The 16,675-nt window shown below is 47.1% G+C and overlaps 1 protein-coding gene across 7 annotated transcripts; it reads right to left on the bottom strand.

Annotated features, from left to right (window-relative positions):
* Positions 1-677: 677 nt before the first annotated feature.
* C26H1orf167 (chromosome 26 C1orf167 homolog) lies at positions 678-16,238 on the bottom strand. Of its 7 annotated transcripts, none has more exons than XM_013940049.2 (18): positions 15,248-16,236; positions 14,679-14,719; positions 13,876-14,095; positions 13,520-13,695; positions 12,948-13,045; positions 12,409-12,595; positions 10,410-10,632; positions 9,597-9,778; positions 9,318-9,414; positions 8,776-8,918; positions 8,070-8,278; positions 7,183-7,327; positions 4,198-4,465; positions 3,506-3,614; positions 3,041-3,278; positions 2,791-2,926; positions 1,909-2,019; positions 678-1,059 (listed from the first exon to the last, which is right to left on the bottom strand). In XM_013940049.2, the coding sequence occupies exons 1-18, from the start codon at positions 15,701-15,703 to the stop codon at positions 1,000-1,002; spliced, it is 3,099 nt and encodes a 1,032-aa protein (XP_013795503.2). In that variant the 5' UTR covers positions 15,704-16,236; the 3' UTR covers positions 678-999. The 7 variants fall into 7 exon arrangements, 6 of the variants coding, with proteins under 6 accessions (XP_013795503.2, XP_067167219.1, XP_067167218.1 ...); XM_067311118.1 differs by having other exon boundaries at positions 8,854-8,918; XM_067311117.1 differs by having other exon boundaries at positions 12,409-12,592.
* Between the last annotated feature and the right edge of the window lie 437 nt (positions 16,239-16,675).

Raw genomic sequence — 16,675 nt, 5'->3', positions numbered from 1 at the left:
AAGGGGCTGGGGAGCAGTAGGAGGCTGCTTTGTTACAGTTGCACTAAACAATCCCACAAAGCTACCACAGACTAGGAAAAACAACGCCTTGGGGTAGTTCCCAGTGGGATTTCAAGATCCCTGCCAAGCTGCTAGCATCTCTTTCAAACAAGCAAGGAAGAAAAGCCCTTTCCAGATTCTTCAGACCCTCTCATTATAGCTGTCTGCGACTGGGCTCGTATACCTAAGGTAATTATAGGGCATCAATCACAGGAGCAAGTAATAGGAGGGTTGGGGGTCAGACACGCCTGTCTTGCCTCAGCAAAGCTTTTGGCGCTCAGCTGTTCCCAGCAGGTTTCTTCATCCCCAGTCCATTCAGCACTGAAATGAACCAGCAGGAAGCAGTCAGAGGCTGGCCACCCACTGAAAACCTTAATGAAGAGCTGATGGATCTGCACAGGGGAAGGAGGTATGGGCCATACGGGAATCCCCTCCAAGGGAAGAAGCAAATCTAAAAATAAAGGCCTATGTTCACACCAGCCAGGGGCAGTCTAGATTCGGGAATCAATAGGACGAAGGGCTTGCACAGGCAAGCTCCTGCTCATTTCTTTAAGACTTAATTGTTTGCTAAATCCCCTGCACGTACACTAAGCTCTTGTCCAGGAAGAAACACTGAGTAAAGGGAGAACCTGTAAAGTGGTTTGACCTTTAATCAGAGTTCCAATCAACAAAATCAGGGTCAAAATAAGAAATGAACAGAACCTCATAACAAAAGAGAATAAGTTTCAAGTTTGTGGCTGTAGGGAGGTAGGATATCAGTCCTTTAAAGAGGACCTTTCACTAGGTACCATCTCTTGCTGGTTGTCCTTTGGCTAGCATGCTTCCGGCCTGCGGCATTACTTTAATCGTGCAAGCAGTGTCCATGCTCTCTTGATTTCACAGGACCAATTCTTTGTTGTGGAAGCTGGCAGTATCCTCCACGTGTCCTGAAATGATCAGCTACACGCAGGCCCCCACCACTCAGCAGTGTCCTTTGTTCTTGAGCTGGAATGTTGTTAGCTGGCGCCACCTTCCAAAGGCCTTAAATAGTAGAGCGGACAAATCAAATATTCAGGTTATCCTTGAGGGGGTGCAGCCACCCACACAGAACCAGTAACCACAGCTCTTTCTCTAGCAATGGCCATGCCACCTACCCTATTTACTGGGAGGCCCTTTCCTGTCTCTCTTGCATTATTGTAGCCAACAAGAGAAGTGCAGAGCAAGTATCAATGGGACAAAAGGAAGACCAGTGCCCCCTCTGCCCCCTTGTTCCAGTACTTATCCTAGTATTTGCCCATCTTCTTAAAGGAGGGCCTAATACTGCATGCATCTCTGGGGGGTAGGGAGGGAAGGCAGTGAGCTTTGCCTGCTCACTCAAATTTATAGCAATTTGCTTGCCCCGGGGTACAAGCCAGCACAATTCTCCTGCACCAACGTGGAGCCCTTTCCTTCCCTGAGCGGGCTTTTGAATGGTATCTCTGACAACAGTGGGGCAGGTGGCACATGTCAAGGAAATTGACTGCTGACACAAAGCTGTGACTAACACCCAAAGATGAAGCCATATAAAGCTAGAAGCTATTTCCCTTGTTATGGGCAAGTCCCATTCCTCAGTGTATTCAACTCTAGGCAAGCACTCTGTGCAGGGAGAGAAACACAGGGAACACCAGTTGTCTCTTTACGGTGCTGGCTGGACCATCACAAAACCTAGCACCTTCCACCTTTCTTGGTAAAGGCACAAACCTAGTCACAATGGGGGGAAGCTGTTTCAGAACAGCACTTGGTGTCTGGAGCTTAGATGTAAACCTTTTAACCCTTGAGGCAATGCAACTGTTTAGTACCCTGTGCCTGAGCCTTGGGATCCATAGAATAAAAGCAGTCATAAGTGCTTACGTGGGTGAGCAGGCTCCTGGCTTCCTCCTTCAAAACACTCTGCACCACACAACTTTGCAAGTGTTGTCGTCTCCACATCCTCCAGGTCTTTTCTATGAGCTGCTGCTTGTCCTGAAAAAGAGACAGTGCACAGATTAGGTGAGCTCTGGCAGGCAAACCACGTCACTTCCCCTTAGTCACACCTTGTTTCCAGTCACTTTCCCCATGCCCTCTTGAATGACACTGCATTGATGACGAATGAAGCTGACAGCTATCAAAGCTCTTGCTGAATTAGTCTTCTGCAAATATTGCGGCTAGTTAAGTCACAGTACCCTGAAGCAAGAATGATGCCTTGGCAGTGCTCTAGTCACAGCTCCTTGGTGACTATGGATGCTCTATACGTGCATCGCCTTGTCCTGCAGGCAGGTTAGAGCACATCTCACAAGGCTAACGCCTGAGAAGCCAGAGAGAATATTGGTGTGTTCCATAGATGGCTGGAGCCTGAGCGGAGAAAGGGGAGGCCGGATGACAGCCCTTGGTAGGCTGTGGACATCAGAGGGACTTGTCAGGAATACAGATGAGGACACAGACTGCAATGCTTGCTGTGGACTTTTTGCACAGGCTGTGGATAAGCTACACAAATCACCCTGAGTCTCAGCTTCCCATCTGTAAGATAGGGCAAAGCACAAATAAATATATGGATCCGCTAGTCTGCCAGGCTGGCATTTCCAAGAGAAAGCTGGAAAAAGTAGCCACAGCAGGAGACCAGAATTTCCAGTGCCTCTTGGTACTTGTTAAATCCCTGGGGTCTCATCTCCCAGGGCGTGTGTGAGGATGCAAGCAGAGTAGGCTTGCCTGATAACACCCACCACCACCACCCTGGCAGTGGTGCCGGACACTTACCAACGCCTGCGCCAGCAGCACCATGCTGCTGGCCTCCTTCCACTGCCGCCACCCCCTTGCCAGGCAGCGCAGCCTCCTGCCACGCTGGCACTGGCGCAGCATCACTGTGTGACGCCACCACCTCAGATACTTCCTCCTGTAGGCAAGAGGGGAAGAGAAGCTTGATCAGCCCAAGAGCCCTGTAAGGGAGTCCTTCCCTGACAGCAGCACCAGCTGGAAGAGGAAGTCCAGAGCCTTCTACTCCGCTTACCCAAGCCGCTTCTCATCCGGCTCCTCAGAGTCCACCTCAGAGTTGTTCTCCTGGATCCCAGCATGTGCAGGAGTGAATTCCACCACACCAGGTCTCTCCACCAGTTGATGGAGCAGCAGCCTTTCCACCCTGCTTTGGTTTCTATAGATCATCAGCCAGCGGTGAATGGCACTGGGAAAAAGCCTGAAGGGGGCAGCTGGTGCTGGAAGTGAACCTTTTTCTCTGCATCCTCTCCTCTCTATGAAAGGAAAGAGAAATCACACACGGACTAACACTGAAGCTAGGGAGAGACTGATCAGAGCTACTGTGGACCCTTATCCTTTGGCTTCTGAAGGCAGAAGCAACCCTCAGTCAAGGTCCCTCCTTCACAGAGAAGCTTCAGCGATATGTCTAGGAAACACTATTCTCCTCTCCTCACTCACACTCCCCACATGGCCCCAAAGAAAGGAGGGGGAATTTCCTTACTCATGGACCAAGACAGAGACATCTTCCTGCTCTTCCTAGCGCCTATCAGGGTACTGCATTGCCGTGAGCACTGGGAAAAGGCAGCTGCTTTTGTCCAGTAGTTGCAGGCCTGAAAACAGAGTTAATAGAGCTGCAGCCAAAACTAGACACACGTGCGCATGCACACACACACACATACACTAGCCTTACAGATACATGCACATTCATACCCCTGCAGGTGGTAATATGCTAGACCCTAGGTCAGAAACTGCACTGCTCAGATCCCAAGAGGACTGACTCAGCCCTTCCAAATCAGTTGAGCTCTTTGTGGTTTACTAGCTGTGAGCCTTTTGAAAAAGGCTGCAACTCTGCAGGGACAGTCATCGTCCCATCTCATCTTAGAGCAAAGATGAAGGAGTGTTCTTGTGTCTCTTGTTTAAATGTCCCATTCCTTAGTGCTGTACTCCAGACGGTTGCTGCAATCGGCTCCAGATTTTGGCAATGACATTGTATGTGTAGTCTGTACAGCATTTCAAGGCAAAGTAGAGAGACTACTTAGAGTAAGTAGTCACCACGGTCACCACAAGTGAACACCAGGTTTTTATACAAGCCTTGTCAATGCATCTCAGTGCCCAGAGACCCAACTGTGGTCTTCACAAGAGAACAGGGAGTTACTACCTCATTGTCTCACAGGGCCCTTTGTCTCTTCTTACCTGTTCCATGGTGGCCACAGAACCCAGGCGCAGGGCTTGCTGTCCCCTTGAGGCCAATCGCCAGCGGTGACAGGCTTTAGCCTGACAGGGTGCCTGCCGCTTGTGGCTTCCCTCTCCCAGCAACTGCTGTTTAGCTCTCAAGAATTCCACCCTCCACTGGGCAAAGCTCACTGCTAGGAGACAGTGCTCTCTGGCACTTTCAAAACAAGAAAGGGCTTCACGTTGCCTCAGCCTGTAGGCAGTGACATGGGACCAGGTGATTAGGCACCTGAAAAACAACATAAACACAGAGAAATGGCAGATGCTTGCAGTCACATTTCTGTATCAGCACTGAACAGACTACAAACCAAGTTCCACCTTCTACTCCCCACCCTGCAGTGTCACATCTAATTGGTCAGAGCAATCGAAAGAGCATTCAACGAGAACAAAGACTGTTCCTGTTATTCCTTCCACAATCGATATTTATTTATCTCTTTGTGTTGCTAACACCTCCAGAGGACAAAGCACTGGGAAAGTAAGTCCAGACTCCTAGACTACAGTTGCTTTCCACTAAGAAATTCCTCTCATTTTACTTCAGAATCCTGGCACTGCTAGCTCTTAATTCCTCAAAGCCCAGGAGTATGACTGCTTCAGTCTAGGCATTTTAGCTTTTCTCCTCCTCAAGAGCCTCTGCAAACTGAATGCAATGTTATACTATGCTTCTGCTTTGCCCACAGAACAAATGCTCTTCCCAGGCTGCCCTGTCACTACACACAGATGATCTCTCACAGAAAAGAAAGGAAAATCTGCCATTAAATCAGTCAGTCTTTGATCTTTCTTTGTGCCAGCAGCTGATCTTTAAGATGATGCTTCAGTGAGGAGGGCTTTTCCTTATGGGATGAGAATAAAACAGCTATAATCTCCTTCAGCACAGAACCTGGCTGACACATATAAACACATATAAACCAAGGGCTTGCCTACATAGGATATGCGACTAGAATAACACAACATCTTTGTGTAGACAATTTTATTCCAAAACTGATGTCTACAAAAAAAGAGTTACTATTAACAGCACTGTAAATCTGCACCCACAATAACTTCTCTACAGAGGCCAGCTCTTGCAGGCTGATGCACAGGAGGTCAGTCTTATTCTGCAACCCCAGAAGTCAATCTGCTTTTAACTCCTGGCTTCTCCTTTTGGTTTCTTGTTCCAGCTAGAATTTCATTATGCAAATCATCCCACTGCACCAGAGGGCAGAGGTGTAAATATCCTCTGCCTGGCAGGCCTCTCTGAAGATCAAGAGAACCTATTGCAGGTTACCCTAGCATGAAAAATGCCCCCCTCAGAAGAGACAGGGCTCAGCCTGTACCATATCCAGGTGAGAAATTAGAAGTGCCCTCTCATCAAAGGAGAGCTCACAAGCAAGATTAACGATGGAGACACACTCTACAGGAAGGAGCAACATTAAGGACTTTTCTGAATCACAGTTCCCGCCAGGGTGCCACTGCACAGATTGATTTGGAGAAGAAAGTGCAGTTGGGTGGGGTGAGTGCACAATCTAAGCATCATAGCCACTAAGGTTTCACAGGGTTTCTAGTTCCTTTTCCCTCTGCAAATCTTTGCCTCCTCTTTGGCTGATTCTGCAATTCAAAAGGAAATCTCCTAGGGACAAACCTGCACTTCTCACACCTTAAATGAGTCCTTAGCATAAATCATTTTACTCATTCTTATCCTCCCCAGAAATCTCAAGGAGAACCACCTGAACACTCTTCCTGGTTCACTGCACCTGGACACTTCACTGCATCTCAGACAGACAGTAGCCTCACACAATAGAAAATAAACCAAACAGATTTCAGTGAGAAAGGGAGTGAACAACAGCTAAGAGACAAACCAGGTTGATAAAGATTGGCAGCAGACACCTTGCTCTTCTGATTAAACTCTTATAGTTCCAGGATATGCACCATAACATGAGACTCCAGAACATACTACTGCTTTACCTATATTGTAAATAACACGGTGGTGAACTGAATATCATGGTTCACTCTTCATAGGCTTTATTGAATATTGTTTTTCTCCAGAAGTATATTGAACTCAATTTTTCACATTAGCTTAAATGAAAACCAATACACTGTTCAGAATCTAGAAGATTCAGGTTTGTAGCAATCAGATCTCTGCAAGACCTCTGCCCCCCAAAAAGTATTCCATTTGGCAGGTACTATATAACTCCAGTGGAAATAGGACCTTTGTTTAAATTACACAAATTCATTTGCATCTGCCTTGCCTAGTCTGCAAAATCCATGCTGCACATCTAACACTGAGCAGGAGTTCTGGAAAGAAAAGAAGTTTTTGAATAGGTGATGGCCGCAGACAGGGGTTATTAGCAAAGCCTAGTAGTTTGAAGCTGAGCATTTCTGTAAACCATGGAGTTTCCTAATAACAGGGTATACAAGAGCCCAGTGACAAGGAGGAAGCAGCAAGTTTTCCACTGCTAAAGCCTTTCAGGCACACAGGGTCTACTTCCTCCCAGACATGAGCACTACCCTGCAAGACACAACAGAGCCTAGAGCACTAATCAGAGAAGGAAAACCTCAGTGGTCCCTATGGGAGAGACTTAGCTTGCCAGAAACCCAGAGATTCTCTTGCTAGGGTAACATAATTCTCCTCTTTTATGCCATCTGGGACACAGTGCTCCAAGGATTAAGAGGGCAATGTTTCAGACCCTCTCACTCAGAACTGAGTCACGTTTTACAACTTGCCTCATCCAGCCAGGCATATTGTCCTGTTTTCTGAGAAGAACAAGATAGAGGAAGTGTGAGGCTGTGGGTCACAGACCTCTTAAAATATGAGCTCTCCTAGGGGAAGCACTCCCACAGAAATTTAATTCATGCACAAATTAGCTGTACTTTCAAACCTAGCTCTGGTCTAAACATACTGCATCCACTGCTATGTAAATTATTCTTCACTCAAAGTTTCCTTTGGAAATGGCTTGAACGCAGGAAACAAACCTGTGCAGTAGAAGACGTTCCCAGAATAAAGCAGCATTTCTCTGCTTCCTTGTTTGGCAAGACCATGTCTGCATGACCAACCTCTTCTTCTCCTGGCAGCTGTGCTGAGCCCATTGCTGCTGCAGCTCTCTCATGGCACAATTCCCTGTGAGAGAACACAGGAGCTGGCTGAGCTGAGCCCAACATTTATCTCCATCAGAGGCCAGGCACGAGCAGAGAATACATCTGCCACAAACACCAAACAGGACCAGACTTCCCAAGATTTCCTGTTCTCTCTTTAGCAGAGTCAGACCTCCTCCCTTTTTTTCCTGCCTGCCCCCAAGCAAGGTATCACAGATCACCTCCACTCTCATCTGCAAGGCAGTTTCCCATTCAAAACTGGGAGTTCTCCCTCTCTGGCACTGCGCAAGTATTTAGTATTTAAAGCACTTGAAAACCCTTGAGGCGCAGGATCAGGACTGTTAAGCAGCCCCAATAGATACATACCCTGCTTCCACTGCAGTCAAACCCTGACTGTTGGGTCCAAGGAAACATTTTCAAGCCCCCAGTGCTGCATCTGAATTGCAGTTACTCTCTAGCTGCTACGATGCACCACCTCACACTACTTTGGAAGTACAGGTAAAGCAAGATCCACTCTCTTCCTGTTCAGCCGCCAAAGGAGCATCTTCCCTAGTAGTGAGTCCTACAAAAAGCAGGGTATGTGTCCTGTTTGTGACTACAACTAGGCAGAGACACAGGCACACATTGTCCCCTTGACTTAGCATGCGCCCCTGCAGATGAGCAGTACACTGAGCTATTACCACAAGCAGGACTTTCTCCACTCCAACCATTACTATAACATCCCTCTCCTACAGGCTCAAGTACTGCTATGGGATGGGGTAACTCACTTTGCCAGTAGGAACGCCAGTGCCACAAAGTGTCAGCAGCTGTCTGGTGGATGTGACACCTGAATCTCCGGTCAGCTTCCACTTTCTGGAACAGCCTCTTCTTCCACAGGCTGAAAGCCATCTGACAGCAACGAACGTGACGTTTTAGGGATGCCGCTGCTTTTTGGTTCTTATTCTCCACAACCCAGTGGTGCCAGCTGAGAAACGGTCTGAGGACAAGGGTCATTGCAGTGACTGTAGGAACAACTCACACAGATTCACACCCTTGTAATTGAAGCCTTAACAATAAACATACACACAGGAGACTTTGGGAAATACTGTAAACACCCTTCCCTAGGAAGGGTCAGGCAAAACTAAGGACAAAGCAAGTTGTTGGCACAGTTAGGGCAGAAGGGCTTAATCCCAAGTATACTGCTCTCTTCACTTTTTGAATACATAGGGAACAAGGCCATCTAAGTTGGTAGAGAGTTACCAGGGCTTGTAATCAGCATTGCTGGGCATGCCCTAGTTTGTGAGGCATCTCAACAAACCAGGAAGGATCGTGTTCACATACAATAATTTTGAGGCAGCAACAGCCAAAACAATGAGCTGCAAAACTCCCAGCTGAAGATGGAAAAAGACAGCTAGAGGAAGACTTTGCGGAAAGCAAGCGCAGAGCTCCCAAAATAGATAGCTTTAGGAAGTCTCTGGAAAGCACAGTGCCTACCGGGAGAGCTGAATAAGCCTGCAGTACTGCTGGGCCTTCACAAGCCACTGAGTTCGAGCTGACCAGATGAAGAAGTACCTCTGCAGGCAGCCTTTCTCTGCTTGGTGCCAGCAACACTTCACCTCCTTGTCAGAACTGCAGTCCTGTAATCCAGCAAAGCAGAAATGGCCTTGATCTGCTGCTTGGACAAAGTCACTCTATGCAGCTCAGCCCTTTCTTCTTGCTGTTGTGACTTTTGTGGCTGCTGACACTCAGCTCCCTGTTGCTAACCCACATGCACCACATGTACATCCAGACATGAGGGTCTAACACATCCCTTTAAAATCCTTGACACATGGTCAAATTCCCATTCAATTGGCAAGCAATAGGAAAGAGCTGCCTTGAAACTGCCTCAATCTCCCAAACCTTCTCTCTGAACCCACAGAAAGTACAGTGAGAGGTACCATATGCTGCCCCACCGGAACCCAAAGGCTCTTCACTAAATTATGCTATGCAGAAAACATTTGTACATTTATATGCACAATACCACTTTTCAGCCTCACCTCTTCCCACATGGAGTAACTGGCAAGAGGCTGGACATTACTGCCTGGAGTATGCAGTGCCAAAGACTGGAACTGACCTCCCACAAACCAATTTCCTCTGCAAGACAAAAATATCAGGCTGCTCAAGCATCAGGCAGAGAAGGGAGAGAAAGCAGAGGAGAAAGCATTCGTAAGGATGCTGGGAAATAACATGAGGGACTAGCCAGAAGAAAGGAATTCAGCCAGACCAAACAAGGAGTCACCTCTAGCGGTGTCGCAAGGAAGCAGTCTCCAACTCACCCCGATTCAGGACTCTCTGGAGGAAAGGAGGCTTGCAAGTAGAGCTCCCCACCCAGCTCAACTGGCAGTTCTGTGCATTGGTGTAGTTGCAGTAAAGAACTGTAATAGGGCATTTGTGTGACATCCTCAGCAGTCAGAATGGAGGAAAAGCTCTGCTGGCTGCTGTCACTAAGACTGTATTCCTGCATGCGTAGAGGGAAAAAACCACAGTCACTTCAGTGTCCTTGCAACAGAATCACTCAGGTAACAGCTCTGACCATGTCATTTACTCCCCTTCAGCAGGATTCAGGGAAATCCATGCTGCATCCAAAGGAACTGCACACTGGCAAGGGTAGCTCTGGAGTGCAAACACAGATTTGATGGGAAAGTCACTTCTGCGCTGCTCTGGGAAGTTGACCCCAACATAGCTGGCAATCAAACAGAGCAAACCATCATCGACACAGCGCATATTCCCCTGTATCTTCTCTTCTCAGTGATGAGGCTCTTTGTACTTCATCCCTTCCACCTTGTAGCCACATGCAGGAGCAAGTGCACAAAAGAACCTCACTAGCTTGGCAGTTTCCCTTATGCCTCCTCACTAAATGATGAACTCGGAAGGGCACAGATAGAAGTAACTTTATCAAATGCTTCTGATGACATTTTAATTCTTGGACCCCACAGGGTCAAGCTTTTCAGGCCTAAATGCTAAGCACAGTTTATTAATGGCAAGATCATGTTGAAGCAGAAATTTTTCCCTGAAAAATTCTAACAACTTAATACTCAGAACTGTCTGTATGCATGGGGCAGAGAGGCTCTGCATCAATACCTCCTTACCTTTTCCAATGAGCTTTGAGAGGCAAAAGTAGCTGGAGGACTGCTGTGGAAGCCAGAAGATGTCGAGAGGTCCTCAGAAACTAGCAAGGCAAGAGGATCTTTATGGACAGCCTTGTGAGAGTACTTAGGACTTTGTTTAATTGTCTTCATCATGAGAAACATTTGGTGCCACAGTCTCAGAGCTTCTCTCAGCCGGCACCGCTCCAAACCCTGAGAGAAAGAACTGAGACAGGAGAAGAGATTGAGATGGCAAAGCAGCTGAAGATGGATACCACAGAGGGATGCTAGCACAGACGTGATGGAGAGGTAAAAGGGATTCTTCCAGAAGGACCAGGAAGCCAAGTGAACACTACCAAGGAGGGCAGGCCTCCAGGAATTGGCTCCTCTTCACTCACTCAGCTCTCTGGTGCTCGCAGAACCTCGCTTTCCACAGCAGAAATACCCTCTGGAGTTTCACCTTTTGGCAGAGGTCATCAAGAGAGTAGCCTGCTTTCTCAGGAAACCGTCCCATTACAGTCCACCATGGCTGAGCTTCATGTCTCTTTGTCGCAGCGTGGTCAGCTACTGAGCTTAGAGTTGGCCCTTAACCAGTCACAGAGAGTGACAAGAGACAACATTTGTCAAGAGGAATTCCTCAGAAATTCAACCCAGTCCAGCCCCAGAACAGCTTCCTTTCAAACTTTTAAAGGCTTTCTGCTAGGTTTATGAAGCAGAGCAACAAACCTGCCTGTAGTCTCACTGATACCTCCAGAATGTCTGGCCTTCTGCCCCCCCCAGTTGGTTAGCACCATGTATTATCTGAGCCTCTCTGTTCAACTATTTTTCAATTCATCATACAAGAGGAGAAGGAGGCAAGAAGCCTAAGCACTTCCAAATCTTATATTCTGCTCAGACCCTGAGCTGCTCACCATAATACTGCCTCCACCTCAGGATGAAGAGGTTCGCTATCACCCGCTTATCGTCCTCCCTGACCTGCAGCATCCGAACCCACTGCTGAAAGTATTTCCTCAGCAAGCCTGCTCTGAGATGGGCCAGGTTACACCTGTTAAGTGCCTTCTGCTCAACAGCCTCCTTCCATGCATTAAAGCACCTGAGAAAACCAAAGGAAAACAATATGCTAAATCACTAATTTTTTTCAGGACTTTGGCTTTTGAATCCCTTAAATCAAATTTTTACTGCCACTAAATTGAAAAACTTCAACTAAGAGATCTTCCCATCTAACAGCAATATGATCATCTTTTACAAAATCAGGTAGGGGGGTTCAGTTCAGTTTGTAGTCAAAGAAAACTTGAATTTCCAAAATTCCAGGTAACATCTGACACTCGAGAGCAAAGTTAGCAACTCTACAGAAACAGGAGTTTGAATTAGCCTCACAGTCCTGGACGTTCTCTGCCTAGGTCACAGCTGAGGCATTGCCACAGTACTGCAGGAGAAGAGGAAGAAAAAAATGTTGCCTCTGCTGAACCTCTCTCTACTCAGGGGAAGGGTTTCAGCTGGCAATTTTAAATTCCAACTTGTGGAATACAGAAAGTCTAACAGAGACTGAGGAATGGAACCAGATCAAAGAGGAATGAAAGACAGGAAAACCATGTGAGGAGTATACAAGTCTGTTCTCCTCCTGAGACTAGGTTTACTTCAGAAAAGGCAGACAGAGAAGCTGTCTTCTGCTGATCTCCTATTTGTTTATTTCATTAAAAAGTCACTGCACTGCTTAGAGTATCCAAGCATGGTGGGTGCTCTCAGGTTTGGTTTTTAAGGACAACAAAGGTCAAGACCAAAGTGTGTCAGCCATGCACTGGAGGAAAGTTGCAATGTCTCTGGCCCCTGTAGTTCTTTCTCATGGTTCTATCCCTTCTTTCATCTTTACTAACCCCTGAAACAAAAGAAGAGGATGGCTTTAAGAGTGAACAACGCATCACTGTCTGAGCTGGCTCTGTCATTCCTAGGACTTTCATAGCAAACAGACTCTTCACAGGAAATATACACCTTACCAACTTACCGAGAAACCAAATTTCTTCGGATCTGAGTTGCCAGTGCTAAAACCTGTTCCATTTCCAAGCACCGAGAACGCCACACCTGGAAAGTGTTTTGTAGCTGCTTTTTTTTCAGCAGGGCTCGGGCTTCCTCCAATCTGACTTCCTCTTTGCTCAGTAGCTCCTTCTGCAGGCGCCACAATCTGAAAGCTGCTGTGTTACAGGGCATGAAGAGATTGACAGGAAGAGAAATAACTTAGAACTTCAAACAGCTTAGTGTCACACAGCAAACACCCTTGGCTGAACTCCAAATGTCAGAAAAAGGGCTTTTAAGGGAGATAGCTCACATTACTGGAGCAACAGCATCTGCTGCAGCTGAATTCATATAAAGAGCAAGGCAGAAAGTGTATTACCCAGAAGGTAAGCCACCCTCCACCATCACAGATACTGCCCAGCACTTTGCAGGATCAGGTTCTGAAAGAGCAAAAACTAGACACTAACCAAGAATTACGGTGAAAAAGTGATTCCCACCAAGCTGTTCCAAGGCTGCAGAGCATGTGCTTACCAGCTAGCCGTCTCATATCCCTGACAGCTTGAGCTCTCCAACAGAACTCATCTCCTCTCTGCCTGCGATGTAGTTGTGTCCACAGTTCTCCCTCCACCCTGAAAGAGTCATGTGCATGCTTTAACCTCCATCTGCCCGAGGAGCACCCACAGAACAGAATCCAGAACCTCTGTCTCCCTAGTTCTTCTTGTTCTTCTGCCTTCAGAACCAGAGGAACACCAAGATCTTTTCTTTTGACATATCCACTGTCCTGCTAGAGACGGTAGTACTGCCTCATTCCAATCTCATTTACACTTGTTTCCCATAAACAGGTGACGGTTGAATTCAAGAAATAGTACAGGAGTATTTCTGTCAGTCACTCAAATCAGACTGAAAACAGTAGTGCACAGAAGCTCTGAAATAGGATTGTTCAATTCTAAAAGGCTTTAAGTTACTAAATCTTGCAGTGGTTATTTGTAGCAATATATCCACGGAACTGGAAACACATTTCCCACCATCTGAGAAAAACTTCTCCCTGTGTCTGTAACCCTTTGTTCACCCAAGATAGCAAAAAGAGAATGCTCTCAGCTTACCTACAAGCCTGCTCAGCTTCCTTCAAGTATCCCACCGTAAGCTGGTGCTGAGCTGAGGTTGTCATGGTTGCTAATCTTCCCACTCCAGAAAAAACCACTGATGAACTTTGAGCATAAGAATATGGCTCAGGTTGCAGAGTCTGCTTCTTGCTCTGTTTTGCCACAGCTTCCTTCCACTGAAGGAGAAATCGCACAGTTAGAACAAACTGCAGGAAGAACACTGGCACCAGGGTCCACATCACTCATTCACACAGGGTACTCCTTTCTCCTCCCTACCCAAACAACATCTTTGCCTTCTCTGACTGCACAACAGAATACTGATGGCACCTCTTCTACTGTCCCCAGCCCATCCTCACCCTGCGGAAGCTGACAGCTAGCAGAGCCGAGGCGTGTTTCTGCTGGGCTATCTCCAGCTGCATTCTCCTCAGGTGCACAGCCCACTGCAAAGCACCAAGGCCCTTCCGAAGTAGTTGCTGTCTGTAAAGCTGCCTGGCTGCAGCCCTTTTGCAGAAAATGTGGCTCTTCCAAGCTTGGAAACACCTGCTTAGCGTTTGTCTGTCACACAAGCTCTGGAACCTTAAAGAGCAAAAACAGAAGCAAGCTCCAGTAACAGCAAGTAAAGCTAAACACAGCCAGGAGGTGGCAACCAGAGTCCAGCCATCAAGCTGCAAAGAGATACTTCAAATCACTCTCTCTCAAGAGTGAAGGACCATAAGCCTCACAGCAAATTAAGGCATCTCTGTTGCTAAACTGGTAGCAATCTCACGTCTTTTCCACAGGTCACAATTTTGAATCCCATCTCATGTATAAGCCCTGTTCTTGCTCTTCACCAACCATGCAATGAGCAGGCTGGAAACTGCTGCACTGAAGAGTAGCATTATGATACCAATGCCCTTGCATTGCTAGTAACAACCAAGGTTGAATTTAGAAGGTAGAATTTAAATGATACAGAAGTTACTTTTTAGAGCATGCTCCATTTTATAAGGCAACCCTCAGAAAAAAAATGGATGCAGCTCATGAGCCAATCATGACAGAATAACATAGGTTAAGTCCTAGAACCAAACATCCCCAGGAACTTGGCTTCTTAGCCACTTTCAAATGCTTCTTCTCCCCTGACACTACCAGCACATTTGCACATAAACATATAGAGTCCTTTTACCTTTGCTCATTCACCTCAGACCAGAAGCTGTTCTCAGAGATCTGCAAACAGAGAGAAGACAGTAACTCACACAACAATTCACACTACCCTGATGAAGAATCTGTCTGTGCCCAGCGTGGCAAGTCATTCTGGCTGGAGATCAAACACTCCTGTCTCAGGGTTGGGCATTATGTTGGGTGCCTTTGACTCTGCCTCCCCCTCCCCCTTGCTCTGTTAATGGTCTTACACACTTCAGACATGGAAAAGCACAACAAAACTGGAATCTCATGGCCTTGAAACTATTCACAGTTAAAATTAGTTTAACGTTTCCCTTATGGACATAGATCTTGGGAATGTAAATGCCTAGTGAACATGCCAGTCTTTGAGAAGCAGCATGCGAGAGAGAAAGATGCATGCATTGGGATGGAGCAGGACCATAGGAGAGGGGATTCTGGCCATTCAGTGACAGAAAACTATAGGCAAGCATCCCCACTACTGTTGTACCTCAACTCTGCACCTCTAGCAAGACACGGATACTAGCACAAGTAGGATCTGCAAACAGGGATGCTATGCAGTGAGAATACCCTCACCTCTCCGGACACAGTTTCCTGCATCTGGCTGCCTTCTTCACAACACTGTGGTTTGTTGGCACTCCTCTCCACAGAAGGCCCTTCAGACTGGTCCAGATTGGTGTCAGGTTTCCAATTCTTCCAGCTGTTCTGGCGGGAGTGTTTGTTTGTCCCTCCTTCTCTGTTCACATTCACACTATCTATGTCAGAAAATTCACCAAAGCCTGTTTCAGCCTGAATACTGGAAGGGCTGGACTTGCTGCTGTTCACCACAGCCATTCTTCTGGCTGCTTGCAATCTAGAGTCACACGCCTCTTCTGACTCTTTGCTGGACTCACTATGAGGTTCAGAGGTGCTGACTTCTACAGATTTAATACTAAGCTGCTGGACTGACCCAAACTCTTTATCTCCAGATGGAGAAGTGACTCTCATGCACATTTCCCTCGGAGTCCCATACATGGCTACACCAACATTCATCTGAGCACCCTCATACTGCGTCTCCAGTGACACCTGCAGACCTTCTGGATATAGGCTGAATGGAAGGTCTTTTCTCCAAGATACAGCACATGGGGGTGCCCCATCAAATGTCTTTTCTCCTTTAAGTACCTCTTCAGGGGAATGACTTTTTGTGTGAACATAAAGACCTCTAGTTTCCAGAGTTGGTTTTGCCTGGGACTGGTATCTGAAATAAGGGGAGCAATTATAGGAAGAACCTGCTTCTGTATCCACCTGCCAGCCAGAGCCCACCGCAGCAGAGAGGGTTTCTCGCTGGATGTCACCTGAAAGTTTGGTTCTCCCTGTGTGTGAGTCAGTATGTCCGTATCTGTGAGAGACAGAGGCAGGTTCAGCATGACAGAATTCCCTTGGCACTGTACTGAGGCTCCAGTCTTTAGCAAATGGGACACCCCATTTCAATCTTGCCTGAGCAGCACTGGTATTTACTCCAGCTAGCTGCTCTCCTGTGCTCAGGATACCAGGAACTGAATCATCAGGAGCAAAGCGCAGACTGTCACTCACTGGAGAAGACGTGGGCTCCAGAGGGAGGGAGCCCCATATCCCCATCAAAACAGTTTCTTGTTTAAACCTCTGGATTGAACAGTGCAAGCTGGCAGAAGTCTGTGAGGACTGCAAAAGAGACTGAAAGGAGGCAGAGCTATGAAAAGACTCCACCAGACTAGATGGACTGAGATCTCCCAAGGTCAGGGCTGAACCACGACAACAAGAGTTTGCACTTTCACTGGAGCTCCTTAAAGAGAGACACTCCGCTGATTCGTTCCCAAGAAGGGGATCTACAGTATGAGATGGCAAATGCGTATTGACTAGCGAAGGGTTCCCATGAGCCATACAAGAAGCAGCAAGAGACCAGCGCTGTTGCTTTCCCACTGGATACTCACTATTCTTGTTCCTTCTTCCTGAACAATGGCAAGTAGACCGTATGGAGCAACTACC

Source organism: Apteryx mantelli, chromosome 26, assembly GCF_036417845.1.
Source record: "Apteryx mantelli isolate bAptMan1 chromosome 26, bAptMan1.hap1, whole genome shotgun sequence".
NCBI classification, from domain to species: Eukaryota; Metazoa; Chordata; class Aves; order Apterygiformes; family Apterygidae; genus Apteryx; species Apteryx mantelli.
This window is presented reverse-complemented; position numbering and strand designations above follow the sequence as displayed.

What these genes read in the sequence shown, in the direction of transcription:
- C26H1orf167 (XM_013940049.2), bottom strand. Translation starts at nt 15,703, where the DNA reads ATGAATGTTGGTGTAGCCATGTATGGGACTCCGAGGGAAATGTGCATG. An exon ending in TAGCTGTCAGCTTCCGCAGG is followed by an intron (nt 13,696 to 13,875) that starts GTGAGGATGGGC and finishes TTTCTCCTTCAG; the next exon opens with TGGAAGGAAGCTGTGGCAAA. An exon ending in CCAGGAGCCTGCTCACCCAC is followed by an intron (nt 1,060 to 1,908) that starts GTAAGCACTTAT and finishes CTACTATTTAAG; the next exon opens with GCCTTTGGAAGGTGGCGCCA.